Source organism: Triticum urartu, chromosome 2 (genome assembly GCF_003073215.2).
Source record: "Triticum urartu cultivar G1812 chromosome 2, Tu2.1, whole genome shotgun sequence".
In the NCBI taxonomy this organism is placed as follows: domain Eukaryota; kingdom Viridiplantae; phylum Streptophyta; class Magnoliopsida; order Poales; family Poaceae; genus Triticum; species Triticum urartu.
In genome coordinates this window covers 678,386,421-678,404,407 of record NC_053023.1, presented here as the reverse complement: position 1 = coordinate 678,404,407, position 17,987 = coordinate 678,386,421, and the positions used below count along the sequence as shown (strand labels likewise).

Below are 17,987 nucleotides of genomic sequence, written 5' to 3'. Positions count from 1 at the left end.
GCGCGGTCTGGGTCTGTCTAACCATGGACGATGGGAGTAGTTCATTCCAGCATGCTTGGGTGTACTGCGGTGGTTGGCTCGATGGCTAAGGTGGGCCACGCAGTCGGCTCCACCGCGACGAGAACGACAACGGGAGGAGTTATGAGGGACGTGGATGTGTTCTTTATCTATAAAACGAAGAGGACATATGAGTCTCTGCAAAATATCCATGTCGACGTATAGAAAACCAGACGATTGATCAGGACTGAAAATACTGTGAAAGCCTACATATGGATGTATACATATTTTAAAGTGAGAATTCACTCATTTTGCTTCGTATGGAGTAGTGTGCATGAAACCTCCGAGAAGACTAATTATTTTGGAACGAAGGGAATAGCAAAAGAAGGAGCAGGGGTAAGTATGGGCGTCAATAATTTACGCACAAGCATCCGCTGTGCCACTTGTCGGGAACGAGGGCATCAAATCTACCGATGGATTTCTTAAAAAATAAAATCCACCTTTGGATTAAACTAATGCAAACGTCTTAGTGCTGGTAACTAGGGTTCCAGCACTGCATAATGGAGGCGCACATGGTCAGGATGCTATAATGACGAGAGATGTCACAAAACAAGCTTGGCGGTGTACTATCATTCGTGTCCTTTTTCAGAAGAAGAAAAATAAGCACAGAAGAAAACCAGAAAATATGTGGGTGCACTTTTTCACCGGTCGGTGCTCCGTACACAGGAGGGACGTGCCGTGCATGCGCGCCACGGCGCCAGGCCGCACCACCAGCCGAGACGCCGGGAGCTTGGCACGCGTACACGTCTTGTCTGCGCAATCAAACGAATCATCATCAGCCTGTCACGCAGCAGCGCCCACATGCAATAGTACAAGCCGTGCATCCGGCCGCTGGAGATTTGGCACGCTCAAAACTTTGGGGAGAGGGGTGCGGCTCCGCTCACGGGATGCGCGTTGTTTAACCGGGACCGGGAGGCTGCCAGATGGTCTCACAATCGGGGCTGCCGTGCACGCTTCGGTCCAAGGGGGATGCACCTTGCAGGCTGCAATTACAGTCGCACGCGCCTCAAGATTGCACTGGTGGTAGGAGTGTGCGAATATACTAGGGGAAAATGGCATCAGGCGGGCAGGCTTCGCTCGAGGGAGCAGCTTTGTCGAGATCTGGAGATACTTTGTTTAGCAGTGAAGCATTTGCAGGTAACCTTAGAGTCTGCAAGTAATCTGGTTTCAGACTTAGCCACAATGAGTAGTAACATAGAGTAGTAACATGCGTACGTTATTAGTCTATGTTGCTACCTCTACAATGGGAAGTAACATATGTGTAATAACATGCAATACTTCATTTATTACACTATAGACTCATCTTGCCTTGATATATGTGATGTTACTCATACTAGTAGTAACTAGTTATGTTACTGCTTTTATCTTTTTCTTCATTCATTGCTTGTCACATTATCTATTTTATCTAAAAATGTGTGATGTTATTACATACTGCACGTTACTCACAGACGGTGGCTGGTTTACTAGAATGGTCCTACGCCTGCCCGCAGAATTTGTAAGAATTGTTTTTTTCTGTAATGACTTCAGAAGCAGCAAGGAGACGCTCTCTTCCCGCTGCCTTTTGTTCTCACCACTAACACGCTCCATCACATCCTCCCCAAGGCCACAACGCAAGAAAGTTGCGCCTGATTGGTGGTAGAACCCCTGCTACTCGTGCCTCCTTTTTATGTGGATGATGTGACGATCTTTGTACTCCCAATCAATAATGACAATCAGTTTCTGGCTTCCACCATGCAATCCTTTGGCGAGGTCATCGATTCGATTACCAATTGTCAAAAAACCAGTGTCGTGCCAATCCGGTGTGGCGGAGTGGACCTTGATGAGATCCTTCACGTCTTTCCTACATGTAGAGTTACTTTCTTGAAGAAATACATTGGTTTGCCTCTTTCGGTCACCCGCCTTAAAAGCGGTCTATTTGTAGCACCTCAAAGACAAAGCTATTGGCAGGTTCACTCTGTGGTTCAGCAAGCATGTCTCTATTGCTGGTTGTGGCGTTCTGGCCAAAGCGGTCTTCACTGCAATCTCCATCTACCATAGGACACTGCTTGAGCTTCCGGTGGAGGTCCTGAAATATATTGACAAGCTTCGTTGTGCATATCTTTGGGCTGGATGTGACAAGGTACACTACTAGGAAAAGGCTTATTGATGGGCTCAATTTAGTGGTGGGCGTACAGATACCCACCACTGCAATTCTAGAAAAGTAGCAGTGAAGCGTAAGAACGGGTGTCGGCCACCGCCCTGTGGATAGCAGTGGCAGGTACCGCTCGTAAATTTTAACAAATTTAGCCGTGGGATAAAAGCAGCAGCGGCAGATGAAAAATCAGTGACCGCCACTGATTTGTCATGCACCGGTGACGGGTAAAAAGATTAGCCGCCACAGCAAAGTTTCACTAACCTGCACACATATTTCCTAACTTTTCAAAAGTTAGAAGTTGACAGTGTCCACCGCCCGCCACATATATAGGAAGTTTACGAAGTGCATCAAGTTTTGTCGTGACGCTTTTAAATTTTTCAGCACACCCTACAGGGGTCCTTTGAAGATACCATGCCAAGTTTATCCTCTTTTGCACGCTATGTTGAACTAAAGGGCATTTTGCCCTTTTGATTGGCCAGAATATCCGTCCTTGCTTCGAAAATAGCAACCAAACTAAAAAATGTGACCAAATTTAAGCGTGATACTTGGAATGGTGTTCACTACCATATAAAAAGTTTGAAGTGGAAATGATGTGGAATAATTCAGTTGTGTGTGGCGGTAAGTTGTTTCCTTTCGAAACCTTGACACTTCACTAGAGAGTATCCAGTTTGTACATGAAGTGCATGAATTTTTATGATGTAACACTCTCATTTTTTTATAAATACCCTACAAGGGTCCTATATAGATATCATGCCAAGTTTCATCCATTTCGAAGCTTGTTTGCACTCTATGTTGAACCAAAGAGCGTCTTGCCCTTTTTGATGACCGAAATAACCAGTCAATTCTTTGAAAATGGCAGACCAACTCAAAATGTGGTCAAATTTGTGCATGGGACTTGTAATGGGATGTGTTAGAGACAAAAAAAAGCTTGAAGTGTAAATGATGTAGAAAAATTATGTTGTGTGTGGTAGTAGGTGGTTTTCGTTCGAAACTCTCATACTTCGCAGAAAACAGTTTAGTTTGTACACGAAATGAATCAAGTTTTTGATATAACAGTCTCAAAATTTTAACACACCATACTTCGCAGAAGACAGTTTAGTTTGTACACGAAATGAAGACACCACGTTAAGTTTAATGTATTTTGTAGCCCGTTGCACGTTATGTTGAACCGAATTTAAGCAAATCAACTCAAAAAGTGGCGAATTTAAGCATGAAACTTGCAATGGTGTGTACTTAAAAGCTAGTAAAAGATTGAACCTACTTCGTCCTCGTTTGGATGTTATTTTGAACCAAAAATGTGGAAACAAAAGTGGCGGACCCTCAATGTCGCTTGCCACAGCTAAACATTGCAGCGGGCAGCACCCGCCACTTCAACAACACGCATAGTTCATTTGGCGGTTTCTCAATTTTAATTCGTCCCCTTTCTCCTCGCGCCCCAACCGCCGGCTACACCGCTCTCGCGGCCATCGCCAAGGTGTTCCTTGGCCTCTTCGCCGTTGCGACCATCACGCACCATCCTCTCCAACACCTTTGCACGTCGTCGTCGTCCATCGTCGTTGCCCTCGTTGGCATCCCCGTGCGCCGACCGCTCTCCATCGCCTCATCTGCTCCGCCACCGTCGCGATACTCAAATCCAAAGGGTGAAAACCGACAAACCATGTACTCCCTCCGTTCCTAAATACTACATCCGTTCCAAAACTCTTATCTTAGATTTGTCTAGATACGAATATATATAAAACTAAAACTTAATTAGATACATTTGTATTTAGACAAATATAAGAAACAAAATTTTGGGACGGAAGAAGTATTTGTTTTTCTAGAGATTTCAATAATTGACAACTTACGTAGCAAAATGAGTAATCCGCACTCTAAAATATGTCTATATATATCCGTACATGGTAGTCATTTGAAAACAGTAAAAAGTCAAATTTTTAGGACCGGAGGGAGTATACGTTTAGGTTTGCCGGTTGGAGTTAGTCCTTACCGATTGCCATGAAGTGTTTACAGTGACAGTGCTCTATAGCACAGTGTGCACGCAAAAGTACAAAACCAAACTGGATCCAATCATTTAGGGGTAAGAAATAAGAGAGTGGGCAGACATGCGACCCAAATTGAAGATAAACAAATTGGGAATCAAGTCTGATTGCTCTCTTCAGATCCATGGTGTTTACTTTTCTGTTTTCATTTCTAATCAAATAACACTTCATCGGCACAGCACAGATCGATCAAGAACAAGTAGAATTTCCTCCTATCCGGGCAGCTTAATTAGCTTGCCATGGACACATGGGGGAAAGCTACAGTCTCCTATGATGCTTGGTGCCGCCTGATGCTGCCCTGCCTGGCTGCCTTGCCTCTCGTAGGCGGCGCCAGGCTGCATCTGGTACCCGGAGAGACGGAAACATCAGACGCCTCCCAAGAGACATCGATGGTTCTTCAGAATACAGAGGTTGTTTTCTTCAGAATTCATTCAGATCTTGTCGATCCAAACAAAGACTTTCCGCGGCTAGCTGGCGATGGACACCTTCCTGGACTGCCGCTGCCCACGGTGGCACTCCGCCTCCGCCGAGAACCGCTGCACCCTCCGGGCGGCCTGCCTGGCGGAGACGGCGTCGAGGTGCATCTGCTCGTGGCGGCACTCCTCGCTGCAGAAGGGCGTGTCCCCTCTGTACATGAAGACGTCGCTGTCACGCGCCAGCGGCTTGGCGCAGAGCGCGCACGCGTCCAGCGCCGGCATGCCGGGCTCGCCCACCGGCTCGGCGTCGAAGAAGAAGGCGCAGGCCACCGATGCCGCCATGGTACTGCTATATGGCAGACTGGGGAGAGATGCTTCTTCTAGCAAGCTCGCGCTTGAGCTTCAGAGCTAGCAAGAACACACAGCTCGTTGCTGCTCTTGGCGGGGGAAAGAGATGGGTGAGTTTGGTGCAGCGGTGCGAAGCTGGAGAGCCGGTATATATGGGGGAGGGAGCACCGGATGACCGGAAGGCCATTATTGGTGCCTGGGAAACCATGGTCCGGTGCGCGGTATGGGTCGATCTAACCATGGACGAAGGGAAACCATGGTTGGACTTGTATATTCCGGCACGCTCGGGTGTACTGCGGTGGTTGGTTCGATGCTTACCGTGGGCCACCGCGACGAGAACGACAACGGCGGAGTTATGCTTGACGTCGACGGCGTGGTCCCGACGAACGGAGAGGGCTCGAGGAGTCTCTGTGGAGTGTCCATGTCGACCTAGAGAAAAACAGGCGATCGATCGGGACAGGAAATACTACGAGCAATTGCTCCGCTTTTCCCTGCAGAAGAACGCTGTGGATAAGAGCAAGCATTGGCGTCAATAGTTACCGCACAAGCGTCCGCCGTGCCACTTGTCGGGAACGAGGGCGTCAAATCTACTCTAGCTTTGGATTAAAGTAACTTCAACGTCTTGGTGTCGATAATTAGGGTTCCAGCGCTAGAACAAACAAATGCAAATGACAGGCACGGAGACACCGCACATGGTTTAGCCATGCTAAGGCTGGTCACAATGTGGAGAAACTTAAGAGTAATATCACACACTCCAATACAACTTTGCTTATGTGTCACATATTTAATGAAGAGAGAGGTGCTTGTGGTAACTAGCTAAGTTACCGGAACATCACACACTTCAAGAAACAATGAGTCTATAGCCTAATAAATACATTGTTGCATGACACTACATAGATGTTCCTACCCAATGTGAAGATAGTAATATAGTCTAGGAAAGTGTGTAAGTTACTAGACTATGCCCTTGCCCATTGTGACCAGCCTAATGACAAGGGACAGCGAATGCTCACGATTAAAAAAAGAAAAGAAATAAAACCAGAAAAGAGTTGGATGCCACTTCTTTTTCAACAGTCGGGTGCTCCATCGGGGAATCTGTGGGGCTGTGCAGGTGCATGCTCGCCAGGTCGGACCTTGTGCACAGTAGCCGAGACACTGGGAGCTCGGCACGCGTAAAGTTCTTGTCTGCTCAATCAATCAAACGAACCACCTTGTCACACACGACACTTTTTCAACACTTGAGATCCACTCCTAGTAGTACGCTGAACACTTTGGGGAGAAGGATGCACCGAGAGAAGCTGCAGGCCAGCTGGTCTCATCGCCGGGGCCGCCGTGCACGTTCCGGAGCAAGGGGTGCACCTTGCAGTTGCAGGCCGTAATTAACAGTCGCACGCCTCAAGATTCCTCCATACCACGGGGTAGATGCATCTCGCATCGCCGATCTCGGGCAGGCGGGCAGGCTTCGTCCTAGGGGGCAGCTCCGTCGAGATCTGCGCGCACAATTTGTTTAGTGCCTGGCTTAGCAGTGAACCAGTTGCACGTAATCCCGTTCGGCAGACTGTGACGACGCATGACAATGGTGGCACGCTCGCCTCTGGAATTTTCTGAAGAAGTCTTTTCCCTGTGATGACGACGACTCCAGAGTCTGATTGGTGTTGGTTGCAGGGTGGGGGCTACAACTAGTCTGCTAAAAGCGGTTGGGTTTTGGTTGAAGCGGCGAGTGTCGACACTCGACACAATGATACGACGTGCTCCGTATGCAACCGGGTCACGGCACATCTCTTCCGTTGCACGTCTACGTCTACCAGCCTCAGCCCATCATTGCTCGCTCACCCAATTTCCAATGACTCGGCGATGACTAGAGGACACCTGATACACCGCCAAAGAAAACAAATGATTCAAATAATCTGGAAATTGCAGTGTCATCATTTTTCACTTGGACATTCGGCCTTCTTGGGGTCTCTTGACTCAAAGGATTTCCATACAATTTTTTTGGAGAATTGCAATCCTTTGATTTTTTTTCTATGCTGGTCATTCGATCCATAGGAGTAAATCATACAGTATTGGAGTTATTTTTTAAGGATTCCATTATAATACATTTCATTGAATTTTTTTATCGACTCGAACATCTTGTAAAGAATCCTTTGCTTTTCTATGAAGCAATGGGAAAAACTGTAAAGGATTAATTCAATCCTAATCATCGATGCTTAAGTCGGTTGTATAGTTTGGCAACCGTGACTTACCACCTATGTAATTACCGCCTTTGTACATAGGGTATAATTTTCGATCAATAAATCAGTAGTTCATTCCCATCAATTACTTTTCGCTTTCACATGCTGTGAGCACGCCTCTACCGAGAGCACATGCCACAAAGAGAAGAAGAGAACACCAGCGGCAGTGACACATTGCGTTGGCGCACGAGGCGCCCTCCGTTGAGGCGGCATCCCAGGTCACGACCCTCAGTCGGTCCTCAACGGCGGCGGTCACAGAATGGAAATTTTGGATCTTTCTGAGGAATGACTATTTATCCGTCAAACATAAATATATTGACCCCCTAACATGGGAGTTATTATCAGCAATAAGGACATTTTACGGCGTAGGGGGGAAAAGTACCACAAAGAATGATGAGAAAATAAATTATAAATGCCATTGACATTCGGTCCTTGTGTCCGCGTACTTAAGTATCTGAACTAGAAGTTCAGTGAATCGTCTATTTGCAACACACTGCAAATCGGCCACATAAATTTACTGATAACAAAGGTGTCACTACATGTTAAATTCATGCAGTGAAATGTTAGAGAGAGTGAAGGTACCTAATAAACCACTCTTCTCCCCAAATGAGAGCATAAGGGGAAGAAGATTGACTACATGAGATATAATTTATCACAAGCTTCCGTGGAACAAGAGGGAATTAGATCCTCAACTAGTAAATGGAATTCAACATCAAATTTAAAGACACCTCATAGGATGCTTATCATCCAAAGCCCGACATAAATATGAACAATATTTTTCTTGTTGGGGCTCTGAAACACCTTGACTCCATTCTCGCAGAAATCACAAGATGTTAAAACGGAATACATACATTTTGGCAAATTCCACCGATTCCACCGGAATCATGCAACATAAATACTACTTTTTTCTACATATATTTCTTCTCAAATTTGCTAAAACCTTTTGGGCCCTGAACCAAAATCCATGGTAGAGTACCTCTTGCACTCATATGGTTCACATAAAAGGAAGCATGTAAGGAAGTATAACACTCGCTTAACAAAAGAATGGTACTTACCACAGTAATGCCTACTCCTCATAAGTATTTTCCATATAAATACAAATGACTTCTCATTTATAAATAAAACAAATGAGGTGGTGAGATGGAGAGGCTTGTAGCAAAAAGGCTTTCATGCAGAGACCTGACATCAATCATGTTGGTGCATACACTCTTGGTATGAGTGGAATTACGTTTTTTATAATAAATATCTTTGGCGATGCAAATAATATTATTCATGCAGTTAATGGAAGTAGTGACTACATACTCTTATGAGCCATTCATTTCCTAAATCTATATTGAAGTACCTGAAGAGCTTACAATTCTGAATCCAATAATAAATCGTAACTTCTACTGTGTAAAATTACAGAAGTCACTTTATGACTCAATATGGTTGGAAAATTATCGGTACTAGGACTAAATGGGTTACTTCTTCAAAGAATTACTAAAAAAGATTATTGTTTATGTGTACTTATAAAGAAACCCCAAACTTTGGTTTTCTTACATCACCTCAGTGCATATTGATGACCTCATTATCCATGTGTTTACAAGACCTAAACATACACAAAATGATCTTAACATGAAAGTTTGGGTTCAAGCAAATTTTACATAAGTTCAGAACTAGAGCATTCCCCTAAGAATGCATATATATACGAGTCTACATATATCCAAATCATACATGAGAAGTTCAATATGGATATATTATATCAGTCAAAGACAACTATGGTCAAATTATCCCTCATAGGGATACAAATCCATTCAAACCTTGGGTGATAATTAAGTGATATTAGGACCTAAAGTTCCATATCTTACTAGCACCAAAGCACTTGTATAATTGCAAACTATGTCAGGCCTAAAACTATATTTGCAATAAATTCATTCAGAGTGTAAACTCTTAACAAAGGTATATGGTTGATGTAAGGGTTGTCCTCGCACATATCTGTTGGGTTTCGTAGTAATTTCAAAAAAATTCCTACGCACACGCAAGATCATGGTGATGCATAGCAACGAGAGGGGGAGAGTGTGATCTACGTACCCTTGTAGATCGACAACGGAAGCGTTTGGTTGATGTAGTCGTACGTCTCCACGGCCCGACCGATCAAGCACTGAAACTACGGCACCTCTGAGTTCTAGCACACGTTCAGCTCGATGACGATCCCCGGACTCCGATCCAGCAAAGTGTCGGGGAAGAGTTCCGTCAGCACGACGGCGTGGTGACGATCTTGATGCACTACTATCGCAGGGCTTCGCCTAAGCACCGCTACAATATTATCGAGGACTATGGTGGAAGGGGGCACCGCACACGGCTAACAATATGATCACGTGGATCAACTTGTGTCTCTAGGGGGTGCCCCTGCCTCCGTATATAAAGGTTCAAGGGAGGGGGGCCGGCAGGCCAGGAGAGGCGCGCCAGGAGGAGTCCTACTCCATCTGGGAGTAGGACTCCCCCCTTTCCTAGTTGGAATAGGATTCGTGAGGTGGGAAAAGAGAGAGAGAGAAGGAGGGGGCGCCGGCCCCCTCTCTCCTTGTCCTATTCGGACTAGGGGTTGAGGGGCGCGCGGCCCAGCACTGGCTGCCTCTTCTCTTCTTCCACTAAGGCCCACTAAGGCCCATATACCTCCCGGGGGGTTCCGGTAACCTCCCGGTACTCCGGTAAAATCCCGATTTCACCCGGAACACTTCCGTTATCCAAACATAGGCTTCCAATATATCAATCTTTATGTCTCGACCATTTCGAGACTCCTCGTCATGTCCGTGATCACATCCGGGACTCCGAACAACCTTCGGTACATCAAAATGCATAAACTCATAATATAACTGTCATCGTAACCTTAAGCGTGCCGACCCTACGGGTTCGAGAACAATGTAGACATGACCGAGACACGTCTCCGGTCAATAACCAATAGCGGAACCTGGATGCTCATATTGGCTCCTACATATTCTACGAAGATCTTTATCGGTCAGATCGCATAACAACATACGTTGTTCCCTTTGTCATCAGTATGTTACTTGCCCGGGATTCGATCGTCGGTATCCCATACCTAGTTCAATCTCGTTACCGGCAAGTCTCTTTACTCGTTCTGTAATACATCATCCCGCAACTAACTCATTAGTTGCAATGCTTGCAAGGCTTAAGTGATGTGCATTACCGAGAGGGCCCAGAGATACCTCTCCGACAATCGGAGTGACAAATCCTAATCTCGAAATACGCCAACCCAACATGTTCCTTTGGAGACACCTGTAGAGCTCCTTTATAATCACCCAGTTGCGTTGTGACGTTTGGTAGCACACAAAGTGTTCCTCTGGCAAACGGGAGTTGCATAATCTCATAGTCATAGGAACATGTATAAGTCATGAAGAAAGCAATAGCAACATACTAAACGATCGGGTGCTAAGCTAATGGAATGGGTCATGTCAATCAGATCATTCAACTAATGATGTGATCCTATTAATCAAATGACAACTCTTTGTCCATGGTTAGGAAACATAACCATCTTTGATTAACAAGCTAGTCTAGTAGAGGTATACTAGTGACACTCTGTTTGTCTATGTATTCACACATGTATCATGTTTCCGGTTTAATACAATTCTAGCATGAATAATAAACTTTTATCATGATATATAAGGAAATAAATAATAACTTTATTATTGCCTCTAGGGCATATTTCCTTCAATATCAAATTCACAAAGTGTCTTAATTAATACTATCATGAAAATCATGATATGACTGTGATATGATATAATGATATTGGCTACTTATTTGATCTCAACAATGCCATATCAATGGCTGAATTTGCTGGAATATCCTTCTTATGAAAGTCATCTAAATAGACTTTAAAAACTACTTTCACTTATCATTCTAACATAATTGTTTTATCCGTAGCATTGCAAAATATGCATGTCTTAGCAAAATGATTGACCACACTCAATATCATGTGGTTAAGATTCATTTGAAGCCTATATTGTTATCTGTTAAGATAATATCACTTGTATCATTAAAATACATTTGGGATGTATGAAGAGTAATATCATAGACAAATTGCACATAAGTTATTTTATCCACAATAATTATTGGAAAGAGTGGAAACGGTTTTGCAAACAAAATACTTTGAAAATCCAATGAATTATTCACAATGTCAATACCAACTTTTACATTACATAATCATATCCGTGGAATTGGTATGAGACAATCTTAAAATTTGCAAAGTTTAAGGGGAGTAAACTCCTACTGTATAACCTATTAACTATCATCAAGTTGCATATATTATACTCTTTTTTCGTTCATGAGTGTTTACATAATGATTTCTCATAAAAGGTTAATTATGAGACAATATAGATACAAGTGTTCACATATTTCATATCAATTTCTCCTTATATTTCCCCCCATTGAGTTTTAAAGGAGTTTTCAATGGCATATCAGATATCAGTCTTTTCCCTTATGAGTTTTCTGTCAAAATTTCTCATAATAGTTTTTAATAAGGCAAATATATTTTCAAGAACATATGCGACACTTTCAAGATTTCTCCATCGGGTTTTCTAAAGGAATATATAAAAATCATATTTATTATTCTCCAAACTCACCAATGACTTTTCTCCATGCTCAAAGGTTTTTTTCATTTGAGTTACCAAGAAGACAATAATCATTATATTTTGCATCGTTTTCTTCTCATTATTTTTCCTACTGGGTTTAAATGAGTTTTATCAACATATGTGTCAAATTTTCGTCATATTTTTCCCACAGGGTTTATAGAGGAGACTCTCAAGATGATGCAAATAAGTCCTAATGATGAAGAGATGAACATTCCCAAGAGTAAACATATATTAGGAGGATTCTACCACGATGATGCATATTCATAGTCAAGCATAGAGTAGGGGGAGTGTTAAGGATTAATTCGATCCTAATAATGTAATCAATACTTAATTTAATTGTGTAGTTTAGCAACCGTCACCGCCCGCCTAAATTATTGCCTTTGTACAGAGGGGTTTGATACCCTAATCTTCAATTAGTGGAATCATTAGTTCATTTTCGTCAATTATATTATGCTTTCACAAAAACTAAATTTCTGTAAGATTAGGATTGACATGACATTTCAATCTAATATATGTTTTCCCTTTTCCTACATTTTGAAAGTCATGTGGATCAAAGTGACATTTAAAGGTCTTGGCTAGTTTAATAAAGTTCTGCTTCTACTACAAGGAAAGCTATGATTATTCATATGAATCTATCTGAAATGTTTTGTCCCATATGAACAGGAAAAAATCTCATCTCTCTTTCACTTTTGAGAAAAAATGTCTCCTCTCTTCATTATCAATTGTTTTTGTATTTTATAAGTAAAGCTATAATCCACCTGTTCTAGAACATAAAGTGTGTTTCAGCTCTTTTCAGTGTAGATAATGTATGATTATCGTATATAATATGTTACAAAATCGTTTAGCTTGACACAAATACGGTATTCCCGAAAATAACCAAATAAGAAAATGGCTATATCTGTTTGGGGGTGAGTTAGACCTGGCTCACACTTGACCTGTTTATGTTGGTTTAAAATGACTCGGCTACACGCGGACCCTTTTCTTAAGAAAAAAATTAGGTGGCGCTATTAAAGCCTAGGGGTGCCTCATCTTACCAGAAGCCGGCCCGAGTAGGTCGGCCAAGGGCTCGGTGACGCTATTACGGCCCAGGGGTGCCTCATCTTACCAGAAGACGACCCGAGTAGGCCGGTCTGGGGGGCCTAGGTACGTTATGACATGGGCTGGCTAACCCGGTCCATGGCCTTACAGCAAGGCGGATCCGGAAGATTTGGAGTACAAGTCAAGATGTCCGGCATCCTAGATGATACCTCCAACCCGACCAGGATCGTGTAACCCTAGACCTCGGTACCCATATAAGTCGGGGTAGGCTAGATGCCAACATACATAACCATACAGTTATTGCTCAATTTCTTGGTCGTTGCAACCCTTATACACAGGAAAAACGCACGAGCATGAGTATGGTTTTACCTCTTCCACGAGGCCCTGAAGCTTGGTAAACTCTCCCTTGTTTCCTGTCCGATCAACTTGTGTGTCTAGAGTTCCCTATCTAGGGATCTTCCAGAAAATACTCCGACATAAAGATCAAGTCAAATGCGGATGTGTCGAATGTCTGGGTCTATCAAGAAACATGGGATTTTCTCAAAAATAAACAAGAAACATCGGGTGAGCCAGAAGAGCGTGTATTTTTCTCTTCCAACTCCACTGAGCCTGGAATTTGCAAAATAGTAAAAAAAAAACGACCTTTCAAGTTTCAGAAACATCTCAAAAAATACACACGCAATTGGTGATGTAGTGCAAGTATGTAAAAACTTATTATGAAATACATCGTGATGTGAGCTACATAAAAAATCATGCAGTTTTACAATGGATACTCTTCACTAAAGAAATACATATTTTTCATGTGTAGCTCATATCGAAACATACCTCGTCATGAAATTCCACAAACAAGTAGCGCACACATATGTGTGTGTTTGTTAGATCCTTTTGAAAATTACAAAAAAACCAATTTTTTGAATTTCCAAAAACATGTGCCATAAAGCCTCAGGGACCAAAAACAATTTCCGTAGCCCCACCCTACATGTACGCAAAACCACATAATTCCAGCCATCCAGGGAGATGGAATTCCCAGCTAGAGCCAATAGTGGACCGTAGGCGTTGTCTTCTTGATGCTCAGTTGTTCAAGACAGTTTTACTTTTGTCCAATACTAGCATCAGTTGACTGATCTTTTGAAAAGATTTGTTGGGTTGTGTGCCATTGGATTCACCTTGAGACAATCGTTCGATCTAGCTGACGAGATTTGCAACATGGGTCATGTTGTGCTCGGAGGTTCACACATGGTTCATGTTGTACTCAGTCCGATCCCGTTGATAAGATTTTCAACATGGATCATGTTGACCTCGAAGCTCTGGTCAGTTGACAAGGTTTGCAATATGGATCATGTTAGACCTCGAAGCTTTCCAACATGAGCCATGTTACGTCTGGGAGCTTTGCAACATAGCCGACGTGTTGCCCGCTTAGTCTCGTCGTGTCTCCTTGGATACAAATGGCTTGTTGTGACGGAGGAACCATGGTGGCTTGCTGAAGGGAGGACATGGGCGGAGTCGAGAAGCTAGACGGTGGCTTAAAGTAAAGTCAACATGTGGATATAATCGGTCAGGTGGAGATAAAGAGAGAACGGTGTGTGAGGCCCATGGCACCACGTGGCTCGTTGTCGATGCTTCGTTTTTTGTTTCCAGACGGTTGAGGAAAAGCTTTTCCTTTTAGTTTTGAGCACTGCTATACAGCGGATATTTTTAGACGACATGCAGACGACGTTTCCCATCCAGCCATCAGTATTTTGGTCCCTAAAGCATCTGACGGTGCAAATTATTTATCGGCTGCACATCGGGCACATAGTGTCGTGTGCATATTCATTCCGTTTAGTTTTTATCGACCGAGTTTAGCTCTCGGATTTTAGTATTCCAGATTTGACACCCCAAATCTTGAACTATTTTGCAACTTCAAATAGTGCGGTAAACATCCAAATGGTTTAGTTTTTTAAATCTCCATCAAGCTAACCGGGTCTTAATTAACTATGTGTACACTTGCAAAATCCCATTAGCATGATTCTTCACGAACAGAAAGAGGATTGCACAAGGCATGTTGTATGTCGATTCGCTTGAGAATGTACCGAGCGAGAGTGCCATCTCAAATGAGCTTATACAGAGGTGACAATAACGCAGAAAAAAAAGAAAAAACTGAGGGTCAGACATGACCGCCTCAAAGTTAAGCCGCGGGGAATCTTGTTTGCTTCACTTTCTTCAGATTCAATCCAGCCCCTTTTCCGCTGCGTTTATGCCCAAATCACTTGACCGGCAGCACATGCAGCGCCGGCCTGCCGTGAGCGACTCCGGTGACTCGCTCGCCCCTTGCTTCTTCAAGCAAGGCAAGTCTCCTCGACCTCGCGCTGATCGATCAGCTAGCCACGGACACCAGCGGCTTGGTGCACGGAGATCAGGTTGGCTCAAGCATAATAACCTTTCGTTGTCAGGCACGTACTGTATGTCGCTTGGCACTCTCGCTGGTTAGCTCGAGACGGACACCCCATGGCGTGCACGCCCGGACTCTGCTCCCGCCGAGAACCGCTGCAGCCTCCGGGCGGCCTGCCTGGCGGAGACGGCGTCGAGCTGCATCTGCTCGTGGCGGCACTCCTCGCTGCAGAAGGGCGTGTCCCCTCTGTACATGAAGACGTCGCTGTCGCGCACCAGCCGCTTGGCACAGAGCGCGCACGCGTCTAGCGCCGGCATGCCGGGCTCGCCCACCGGCTCGGCCTCGAAGAAGAAGGCGCAGGCTACTGATGCCGCCATGGTATTGCTGTAGGCCTGTAGCCTGTATGGTTGGGAAAAGACTCGGAATGGCTTCTTCTAGCAAGCCCGATCTTGAGCTGCTTCAGAGCTAGAATTCGTAGTTCGTTGCTGCTCTTGGCGGGGGGAAGAGGTGGGTGAGATCAGTGCAGCTGCGAAGCGGGAGCGTGGGCATATATGGGCGAAGGGAGCACGGCAACCCTGTTATTGGTGCACTGGCGGCTTGCAAACCATGGTCCGGTGCGCGGTATGGGGCTAACCATGGACCAAGGGAGAGGGTTCCAGCGTGCCCGGGTGTGAAGCGGTGGTTGGCTCGATGGATAACGTGGGCCCCAACGAAAACGACGGCGACGACGGAGTTATGTGTGACGCCGACGGGGTTAGGCACAAGTTCTTCTTTATACAAACGGAGAGGATTAGAGGAGTCTGTAGAATGTCCATGTCGACGTCGACGTCGAGAAAAAACCAGATGGTCTCGTAAATACGCTGATAGGCCGGTTTCACTGTTTTTATGCTTTTCGAAAAGTTCAGCGAAATCAGACCCTGATTTGTAAAAAAATTAAGATCTGACTTTTTTTGTATTGTCATTGGCTTTGGCAGTAGGGTAGCACAACCTACTACCAGAGTCTCTGACGGTAGGACTTACTCCATCCGTTTCTTTTTAGTCAGCATTTAAGATTTGAACAAAGTCAAACTTTGTAAAGTTTGACCAACTTTTTAGAAAAAAAATTCAATATCTACAATGCTAGTGTTTTATGTTACGAAAATCAATTTCATAATGCATATAACAATATTGATTTCATATTGTGAATCTTGATGATTTTTTATAAACTTAGTTAAAGTTAATAAAGTTCGACTTTGATCAAATTTTATATGCAGACTAAAAAAACGGAGGGAGTACCTACGGTAGGTTGTGTTACACTTTTATTTGAAACAGGCAAAAGACTTGCCATTTCATTGGTTAAGAAGAAGAGGAGACAGGGTCCGAATACAGCAGCCACATGGTGGCGAAAAAGAAAAACTACTCACGAGGCAGGATCACATCTAAACCCTTGGCCCCCCGCAGAAACCCATAGGCTTGCCTCATCAAGGATCTTGTCCACGATAATAATCGAAGGCGTAGAAGTATCTCTAAAATCCCTAGCGTTCCTCTCCTTCCATAGCTCCCAGGAGACCAACATAAGGAGCGAGGCCATTCCCTTCCGAGATGGCGAACGCGCAAGGGAAAGCTTAGTCCACCAGTCGTTGACATTGTTCATAGTTGCCCAATCCTCGCCTTAATCGTGTTCCAGATGGCGATCGAAAAGCGGCACTGGAACAGAAGATGGGCCGCCGATTCCTGGACCTGGTTGCAGAACGGGCACAAGCCGCAATTTGGCCACCCCCTCCGTTGTAGCCTATCCGCCGTCCAAACTCTGTTGTGGATGACTAACCAAGCAAAGAACTTGCATTTAGGAGTGGCCCACACCTTCCAAACGGTGTTAAGCAGAGGCGTGGTGGTATGCCCCTCGAACTGCATCTTGTAGGCTGAGGAAGTGGAGTAGGTACCGTTGTCCGTGAACTTCCAAGTGATCGTATCTTGCATGTCGTGATCAAGAATAACCCCATCCAGCTTCTCCCACAGAGTGGCGAACTCCTGGATATGCCCGGCAGAGATGCCTTCTGTCAAGTTGATCTGGGTGACCCAAAAGTCTTCATTTAGGGCCTTTTGTACATAGCAGTCTTTCCTTTTGGAGATATCAAATATTTTGGGAACAATATCCATTGGCCTCAACCCATTAAGCCAAGGGGACTTCCAGAAGAGAGCTTTGGAGCCATCTCCAATCTTCACTATCGCGAAAAGGTCCCTATCAGCCTCGTCGCAAGGGGTGCCAAGCCCAAGCCAAGGTTTGGGTGTAGCAGACCACTCGAACCAAAGCCAGCGGAGGCGAAGCGCGGTGGCAAACTTCCACAAGTTCGGAATTCCAAGGCCGCCCATAATCTTCGGTCGACAGACCCGCTCCCAATTGATCTTGCACTTGCCTCCAGTGACCTTATCGCAGCTAGCCCATAGAAAGGCCCGTCTCAAGGCATCAATCCTCTTGAGCACCTCCACCGGTAGGACAAGCGATGTGATGTTATAAATGGCGATGGAAGTGAGTACCGCCTTAACTAGGACAGCCCTACCAGGGGCAGCCATGACATGCCCAATCCAAGGAGCAAGTTTGCGTGCAACTTTATCTTCGAGGGGCAAGAAGTGTATTGCTTTGAGCCTTGACACCGTGAGGGGCAGCCCGAGGTATGTAATGGGAAAAGGGGTGAGCGGCACAGCGGATGGGGGCCACAAGACTCTTATTGCAATTGGTGACCAGGCCCGTGAC

General features: G+C 44.6%; 2 protein-coding genes across 2 annotated transcripts; both read right to left on the bottom strand.

Annotated features, from left to right (window-relative positions):
- Positions 1 to 4,352: 4,352 nt before the first annotated feature.
- Positions 4,353 to 5,163, bottom strand: LOC125539667 (FCS-Like Zinc finger 2-like). The gene has a single exon (XM_048703173.1). The coding sequence runs from the start codon at positions 4,983 to 4,985 to the stop codon at positions 4,695 to 4,697; it is 291 nt and encodes a 96-aa protein (XP_048559130.1). The 5' UTR covers positions 4,986 to 5,163; the 3' UTR covers positions 4,353 to 4,694.
- A 9,749-nt stretch (positions 5,164 to 14,912) lies between these two features.
- On the bottom strand, positions 14,913 to 15,859 carry LOC125539666 (FCS-Like Zinc finger 2-like). Its single transcript, XM_048703172.1, has one exon. It carries the CDS (start codon positions 15,628 to 15,630, stop codon positions 15,349 to 15,351), a length of 282 nt encoding a protein of 93 aa, XP_048559129.1. The 5' UTR covers positions 15,631 to 15,859; the 3' UTR covers positions 14,913 to 15,348.
- Between the last annotated feature and the right edge of the window lie 2,128 nt (positions 15,860 to 17,987).